This window comes from Dryobates pubescens, chromosome 7 (genome assembly GCF_014839835.1).
Source record: "Dryobates pubescens isolate bDryPub1 chromosome 7, bDryPub1.pri, whole genome shotgun sequence".
Classification (NCBI taxonomy): domain Eukaryota; kingdom Metazoa; phylum Chordata; class Aves; order Piciformes; family Picidae; genus Dryobates; species Dryobates pubescens.
This window is the reverse complement of record NC_071618.1, coordinates 8,027,190-8,035,899: the sequence shown is the minus strand read 5'-3', so window position 1 is coordinate 8,035,899 and position 8,710 is coordinate 8,027,190. Positions and strand designations below refer to the sequence as shown.

The 8,710-nt window shown below is 50.7% G+C and overlaps 1 protein-coding gene across 1 annotated transcript; it reads left to right on the top strand.

The window, feature by feature from the left end:
* Positions 1-2,806: 2,806 nt before the first annotated feature.
* On the top strand, positions 2,807-4,105 carry SOX1 (SRY-box transcription factor 1). The gene has a single exon (XM_009898738.2). It carries the CDS (start codon positions 2,908-2,910, stop codon positions 4,021-4,023), a length of 1,116 nt encoding a protein of 371 aa, XP_009897040.2. The 5' UTR covers positions 2,807-2,907; the 3' UTR covers positions 4,024-4,105.
* The last annotated feature ends 4,605 nt before the right edge of the window (positions 4,106-8,710 follow it).

Genomic DNA, 8,710 nt, shown 5'->3' with positions numbered 1-8,710 from the left:
GATCTGTATCACCTTTACCTGAGAAGAAAAAACCCTGTCTGTCTCCCGAGCTGCTTTGACCCACTCTACCACTCCCCTGTCTATATGCACCCCTGACCGCTGGGCAGCAGGGTGAGCCCAGGACGGCGGTAAGGGGGCTCACGTCAACAGCATCTTCTCGCTCTCTGGTCCTGTCCACGTTTATCCACCCTAAAGCACCGTGTTCGTGGCAGTTTGACTGCTTTCATAGGAGTGAAAGGGACGTTCGGCGTTTAATTGCCGGAAGGGCAAGAAGGAGAGGGTAAACCCTGCACCGAGAGAAAACCCGGACCGGAGAAGGGAAGGAAGGGGTCAGGCTCGGCCGCGGTTTCCCTGCACGTGACGAGGAGGAGGGTGCATCCCCTATTCCCAGGGATGAGCGTGTGTTCGGCTTGCAGGGTGCAAGGGACTCGTCCGGAAAAGGTTTGACCCCCAGGGATATGTCCCGTTTATTTTTCTGGAAGTCTTCGGGTACCTTTATATCAAATTTCAGGGAAAAATACCCCTGGGGCTTTAGGTGGATAATGTGTAAGCCGTGCCATTTATCTCGTGGGGTTTACTCCAAATATCTCCGTTTGGCTATCCAAGCAGAAATGTGCCCTTCTGCAGTAGCCTTCCCTCCTCTCCCTTGCCACTCCTACCCCAACCAATTATATTTTTAATACATCATTTAGCAATCACAGAGGCCTCACTTGTTTAGCCCCTGCAGATATGGTAACACATCAAATCGGGAAAACACCAGTTGGAGCACCTCAGCCCCAATCCCGCACCACCTCCTTCTCCTTGCACCCTTAAGGGCACAATGAAAAGGAACAAATTCCTCCTGAAGGCATCCCCGAGCTAACAGCAACACTGTAACTGAGTTCAAAGAACCCAGAAGCAGGCCGAGCCCTGTGCCATTAGAAATAGAAAGACGTTTTCCTCTCCTCATCGAATCCAGATTATAATGATGAGGTCACTGTTTCATGACGAGTCATTGCAAAAGTGTATGTGGGGGGGAGAAGAGGTCTAATCCTAGCGCAGCGCCTAAAGCTGGTGCTTTGTGCGTGGTGTGCGCTCCTTCTGAAGAAAACTTCTGGCGGTAGTAACAGTAATTGGAGGAGCTGCGGCGTGATTACAGCCTTGAATGGCCACTAGGGTCAGGAAAAATAACATTCTCGTACCGGGAAAAGAGCAGGGGTGCCGTGGTGGCACTTTCTCCACCTGCCGAAAGACGACTGGGGTGGTCGTTTATGTGCGTGGGCATTTGTGTGTGACGGACCGGCCGTTCCTATGGCTTGAGTTAAAAGATCGCAGGGTGAATTTCGGTGCATACCATTTTATCTCTTCGGCAAAATAACTAAAATCTCTCTCACAGGACAGTCAGGGCTCAAAGACAGTCTTTCAGTATTTTCAGGGGGAAAAAAACCCAATCAAACAAACAATCCGTCATACACCTGTACTTAGTTTATACAAATATAACATGTTTCCGTGTACCTTCATTAGAGTCGGATATTTTTAACTCTTCTGGGACAAGGTGCATAACGGCCACGTCCAGCCCTTGTCTTGCGCCCGTATTTAGACCTGAGATCAGTTTTAATGCTGGACAGAGCCGTCTGCCCCAGTCCGCCCAGGGAAAGCTCCGGAACAGGTGAAGTCCTAGGAAAAAGGCGTCACTAGGTGCGTTTCACACCGGTGCAGTAGAGTCGAGGGCTGCCCAGCTCGGAGCGGATAGCCTGGGCGCCTCAGCATCCCCAGATACCGCTCAACGTCCGTCAAAATATAGCGGAAGAGGCAACCCGTGGCGCAAGACCTCCCTCCAGAGATGCCCGACGGGGAGAGGGTGCGAAGGTGTGGCCGGTGTCCCCCGGAGCGCGGCAGGAGCGGGGGTGCCGCCGGTGGGGCGGGGCGCGCCGTGACCTCACCGTCCGCGCCCACCCCCGGGGCGCGGTGCGCCCCACCGGACGTCACTGCTCAGCGCGCGCCATGCAAATCGTGGCCCGGCGCGCGCCCCTATTGGCCGCCGCCAGGCGATTTAAGGCGGGCTCGGCGCGCCCCGTATGGCTGCAGCGCCGCTGCCCGCGCCCGGCGGCTCCTCCTCCTCTCCGGGCCCGTCCCGGCCCCGTGCTGTCCCGTCCCTCCCGCCTGGGCCGCGGGAGGGAGACCACCGCCAGCGAATTACCGTGCCACGGCGCTCGGGCTCTGCGCCTGTTGTGGTTGGGTTCCTTCCCCCACCCCCTCCCTCCCCCCCGATCCTCCTCCTCCCGCTTTTTTTTTTTTTTTTTTTTTAAGTTAACGTTTAAATACTTTTTTTTTCTCCTTTTTTTTTTTTTTTTTTTTTTTTTTTTGCGTGGCGGTGGGTTCTCCTCTCTCTTCTGCTCCGTTCACCTGCGATCAGCGGATGCAAGTCACACACGCTCCCTCCCTCCCTCCCTCTCTCTCTCTACAAGTTAGCAAAGAACAAAAAAAAATCCCAGCTTGGTTCAGGATAAGAGCGGGAGCGGAGGGGTGTGCGCGCTGTGCCGGGCAAAGCCGGCGAGCCGAGGGAGGACACGGCCGGCGGCTCCGCGCACTCCTCCTCCCGCCGCACCCCGGGAAGCAGCAAGTTTGCCGTGCACCTGTTTGAGCAGCTCGAATCCCCGTCACCATCAGGCGACCGGCAAAAGGGAGAAAGTTTGTCGCCGGCGGGGTCGCCGATCTCTCCGTTCTCCGCGGGGTTTTCTTTGCCTCCGACACTTCCTCCACCTCCTTTTTTTTTTTTTTTTTTTTTTTTTTTTTCCCCTCACGGCGGTCGCTACCTAGATACAAACGGGTTTTGCCTCTCTCGTTCCCCGTCCTCCCGGGCTCCTTCCTCTATGTTTGATTCTTTTTTTACTCCTGGCGCCGGTGGAAAATAAAAAAGCTACTTGAATGTACAGCATGATGATGGAGACGGACTTGCACTCCCCCGGCGGAGCCCAGGCCCCTACGAACCTCTCGGGGCAGACCGGAGCGGGAGGCGGCGGTGGTGGCGGCGGCGGGGGTAACAAAGCGAACCAGGACCGGGTCAAGAGACCTATGAACGCTTTCATGGTATGGTCGCGGGGCCAGCGGCGGAAGATGGCCCAGGAGAACCCCAAAATGCACAACTCGGAGATCAGCAAACGACTAGGGGCCGAGTGGAAAGTCATGTCTGAGGCCGAGAAGAGACCGTTCATCGACGAGGCGAAACGGCTGCGGGCGCTGCACATGAAGGAGCATCCGGATTATAAATACCGGCCACGGAGGAAGACCAAGACTCTGCTCAAGAAGGACAAGTACTCACTGGCCGGGGGGTTGCTGAGCGCCGGCTCGGCCGGGGGAGGCCCGGCCGGCGTCGGCGTGGGTATGGGCGTCGGCGTCAGCCCCGGTGGCGTCGGGCAGCGGCTGGAGAGCCCCGGCGGCACGGCCAGCGGCGGCTACGCGCACATGAACGGCTGGGCCAACGGCGCCTACCCGGGCTCGGTAGCGGCGGCAGCGGCGGCAGCGGCGATGATGCAGGAGGCGCAGCTCGCCTACAGCCAGCACCCGGGCAGCGGGGGGCACCCGCACCATCCGCACCCCCACCACCCTCACCACCCGCACAACCCGCAGCCCATGCACCGCTACGACATGGGCGCCCTGCAGTACAGCCCCATCTCAAATTCGCAGGGCTACATGAGCGCCTCGCCCTCGGGCTACGGCGCCCTGCCCTACGGCTCCCAGCCCCACCAGAACTCGGCGGCAGCGGCGGCGGCGGCGGCAGCGGCGGCGGCCGCCTCCTCGGGAGCACTGGGCGCCCTAGGCTCGCTGGTGAAGTCGGAGCCCAGCGTGAGCCCACCCGTCACCTCGCACTCGCGGGCCCCGTGCCCCGGGGACCTGCGGGAGATGATCAGCATGTACTTACCAGCCGGGGAAGGCGGGGATCCGGCGGCCGCTGCCGCCCAGAGCCGGCTCCACTCCCTGCCCCAGCACTACCAGAGCGCCAGCACGGGGGTGAATGGCACCGTCCCCTTGACGCATATCTGAGACCCCGCCGGCACCGGGAGCGGCGGGCGCGGGCACCGGCTCGGCCACCGGCCCCTGCCCCAGGCCCGGGCCGTCCCGCAGGACTGCGCTCCCGCCGCTGCCATCGCACGCTCAGCCCCCGGCCGCTCCTGCCGCTCTCCCGGGGTCCCCCCTCTTATTTTTGCCTTCTACTCCCCTTTCCTCCTGCCCTCCCTCCACCTCTCTCTTTTTTTTTTTTTTTTCCTTTCTTCATTCCTTTTTGTACAGAAATGTTTTGATGTTCTTGTAATAATAATAATAATAAATAATAATAATAATGAGAGAGAAAAAAGGTAACAGTTGCTTTACTTACCTTTTTTGTTTTAGAAGGACTAGTTTGCAAAACTAGTTTTAGACTGAACTGACTTTTATCGAGACTTTTGTACAGTATTTATCATTCACGCAAGAGACATAGAGCGTTTATTTGCAAAAGAGAGAAAGAAAAAGGGAAAGAAAAAACAAATTAAAAAAAAAAAAGAAAAAAAAAAGCCTCGAGGGCGGAAAGAGGGAAAAATATCAATAATAGCCACAAAAAGTTGTAGGCGATGCCAACTTTTATACCGCGCAGAACCGCTACGATTTCAGTCACGGACTGCTTCTTGCCAAGGCTTTTTATTGCCTAATTAACTCGAAGTTGATGGGGAAACAGTTCTCATTTATTACTCATGTACTAAGTCAAATCCAAAAGACTTAAAAGGTTTTTTTTTCCAGATGTTCTCGCATTTTTGTTTTGTGTTTTGTTTGTTTTATTTGTGGTTTGGTTTTGTGGGGTGGGTTTTTTTTGTTGTTGTCGGTTGTTTGTTCTGTATTTTTTTTCTCTTTGGGTATTCCTTTATTATTTGATTGTTTATTTATAAAACTTTTGTTTCCTTTTTCTTATTTTGGAGGCTGCAGTGTTGGGGTTTTTCCTGAGTTTTATAAAACTTTATTGTATCCGAATATTTTTGTTCATTTGTTTTCTCTTTGGTCTTGTTTTCCTTTTTGTATCATTTATTGTAAATGCATTGTGAAATAATTTTTATTTAGGCGTTACAAAGGAATTCAGATTGTGTATATAGTTTACTAAAAAGACTTTCTGCTAAACAGAAATCCTAAGGATGCATTCAATTTTGAGTTAAATAAATTTCAAAGCGGAAAAAGTAACTTTTTTTTAAAATGGGTTTTTGTTTGTTTATTTTGCTTTGCTTTAATAATAAAAAACCCTAACAGTCAAACCTAGCTAGAGAACACAGCGGTTTTTACCATGGTATGCCTGGAAAGACAGCACGTAAACCTAGAACATGGGGAGGTAGTTTTAAGCCAGAGCGGCAAACGGAGTGAAGTGCAAACCTACTGAATGTGTCGATGTCTCTTAATCCGTTATAAATCAGAAAGGATGAAGGTAGATTTATTTGAATTCTCGTTCCGTATTGAGAGGGAAGACGACTTAACTGCATCACTCTTCCTATCCATGAACATTCTTTTTATGGATTTAATGGCTGGGCTGGTGGCCCGGCCCTTGCCCGGGGCCACCACTGTCCCCGGGGAGAGGTCGAACGCTATGGCCAGGCTGCCCGACCCTGCTCGCCCCACCCGCCTCTGACCCCCGCTCTACCGGGAGTCCCCCACCGGCCCGGAGGGCACCGACCGACCTCCCTGGGGGACGCGAAGGCACTGGAGAGCGAGCCACTTCCCCTCTAATTAACACTGTGAAAAGCGAAAGCGCTTCGGTTTGAGCGTCCCGAAAAGAGAAGCGACCGCTAAACGCTAAGCTCGAGAAACAGTCTAGTCCCTGCCGAGCATCCCGGGGGGCAGGAAGCGGCGGGGTCACACGCTCCCACCCCACGCGAACTGCGGCGACAGGTTCGGCGACTGGTGCGAAAGCAGGCAAGCAAAAACGATGAGTGCCAATTCACTGCAGAGTGTCGTTCGATGCTTTGAAATTTAATTTTTTTTCCCTAGCTGTTAATCGGTACTTTTCGACACGCTGGAATTAAAAGTTTTCTGTAAACTTCATCTAATAGTAATTGTAACACTGAGCGTTGCAATTAAATATCATACCGTAGGAAATAAAATTTAAAATTAATCATAACTGTTTAAACAAAAGGGGGAAACAATTTATTTTTAACTTCCAGGGCAATAGTGGCAGTGGCAGGAGGCTGAAGGGCTAGCAGCGCTAGCTATCGAGTACTTCATTCACCCAGGAGCGGAAAAGTGTTAGCTGGTTAGGGAGGAGCGGTTTTGGTCCGTGTTAGAGATTGGACTTCAGCTATAATGCTGATATGTCAATTGACATACATAACTTTTCAGAGTAATTTTGATAACTTTGTTTAAATCATTCCTTCGTTAAAGTGAATGAAAGATGTTCGTGGTAGCTGTCCACTGATTTCAACCCTAAGTTCCGACTCTCCCCTTCCCCCTTCCCCCCTCCCCCCTTCCCCCCCCCTTTTTTTTTTTTTAACTATTTGAACCTTTAGTAAAGCGAGAGGTGTGCAGGTTCAGTCAGCAGGGTAGTTTTGGAAATGCTCAACACACAAACAGTACACGCAGAAAGCAGGAAACTCCGAGAAATCTTCTGTGGTGTTGGTTACCTCCGTCCATTACGATCGTAACATGTGGTTTAAAATACCATTTGGCTTATATTAAAGTATGCGGAATAAGCTGAGTACCTGCTGAACTGTTTCTTGAAAAGCATTATCCATTACGTAGATGTATTCATGCATATCTATACACACTATAAGATAGCATCACGACCGAAGAGAGGTGTAAGAGTGTGTATGTGTGTGCGTCTGCACATGCAGACGCGTGTACATCTGATACAACCTTGTTATGTGCGTTTTCTTTAAAGGTCACAGCTACTGAAAATCACGTTTACAGACAATACAGAAGAGAAAACTCTCGGCAGACGATTGTGTATCGCTGAACATGACTGGTGGAAAAGGCGGATTGGGGCGAGCAAGTGAGAAAAGCAAACAAACATATGTGCACCTCCAAAAACCAGAAATACTAGGGCAAGTGCTTAAAAGAGAAATATTACGGCTTTCTAAAGGAGCTCCTTTTAAAGAGTCTTCCCTCCTTCCATCACAATTTAGCAGTTCAAAGACGTTATTGCCTAGAATAATAGGAATACCTGCACTTTCAGTACAAGGCTATTAAATAGGCCCCATCTCAGCTATATTCAAATATGCTTCAAATATTCTCAGACTACCTTTCAAAGAAAGACAATCCTCTCAGCGAATGTCTGCCACGCCCCAAAAAACCCACAACCCAAACCAACCCCCCAAACACCATAACTGTAGAATTTGTTGTTGTTCATGGTTTAGTTCAATTTGAGTTAGATCACATTTTGGTATACAAACAAAGTTGAAACAACTTTGCTAGGCAGAAGAGTTAGGTTTAGATATGGTAAACCAATTCAGTCTTCAGGCTTTTTGCTGTGAGGTTTATATATAAGAGAAAATGTGAATATGCAAAACTAAGAATAGGTTGAAGCAAGCGTGTTACATCTAAAATTGTATGAAATGTACCTTCTATAACGTGATTGACAGAGCTATTAAAATCACCTATGTGGAAAAATTAATAAAAAGAAAAAGATGAAAAAGAGAGAGAAAGAAAGAGAAAGAGAAAGAGAAAGAGAAAGAGAAAGAGAAAAAGAGAAAGAGAAAGAGAAAGAGAAAGAGAAAGAGAAAGAGAAAGAGAAAGAGAAAGAGAAAGAGAAAGAGAAAGAGAAAGAGAAAGAGAAAGAGAAAGAGAAATCTGGTTTTCATCAAAAGGAGGGAAAATCCAGGAAGCAAGGCTAAGGGGAGTGAGATGGAGATGTCCTCTCTGTGAAGTTAGCCTGCGTGTATCTTGCGAGGGCAGCGCCCCCCGCAGACAGGCCCCCCATCCCAGTCACCGCTCTGCCTGCAGGTCCCTCTGCCCCGGAAGGGGGGTGGCTGCAGACAAGCCAGGACAGGAGCTACAGTGTGATAACAGGTTTGATCCACTCCAAACTTCAAGCCAAAACTCATACTTAGCCTGTACGCCACAGCTTCTTTTTTCCTTTTTTTTTTTTTTCCTAATGAATCTTTTTCTTTTTTTCTTTTTTTTTTTTTTTTTTTTACCTTCCTGTTCCCCACCTCCCTCCTTTTTCTGTGCGTGGCTCGCTGAGCTCGTAGGAGTGTCCCTGGGCCCCGGGGGAAAGTCTTTCCCTCCAACTCCACTCCTCTGAGCTTTCAGCGGGAGTCACACCACAGCAAGCTCGGGGACACGCAGCAGGGGGGCATTGGTGGGACGACTCCAGGCTTCTGGGAGAGAGGGAGGAGGGGAGAACACATGAAATTGCCCATGGGATAAAAAGAGGAACAGTTCTAGAGATCTAGGGGGAATGGGGAGGATCCTCCCTCCCTGCTGTGCCATGTGCAGGCAGCATCAGGACGGAGGCAACTGAATGCCTAACCCTGTTCCAGGGTTTTATTATCATGAGTAAAATGTCATAGAAGGAAAAAAAAAAACAATAAAATGCCACCGCAAAACCGCATTCCACACCGCCGAAACCCAAATCAAACAGCTAATCTGAGCGTTGCTCTTAAGTAATGCAGGATCTGGCAGCTGCTCGTGGGTTTGACCCGTTAGCCGGAGGGGATGCACTGGGGTGTCGACCCTCTCCCGCGCACCGTGACACCTCCGCCTTTTCCGGAGACACATCAAC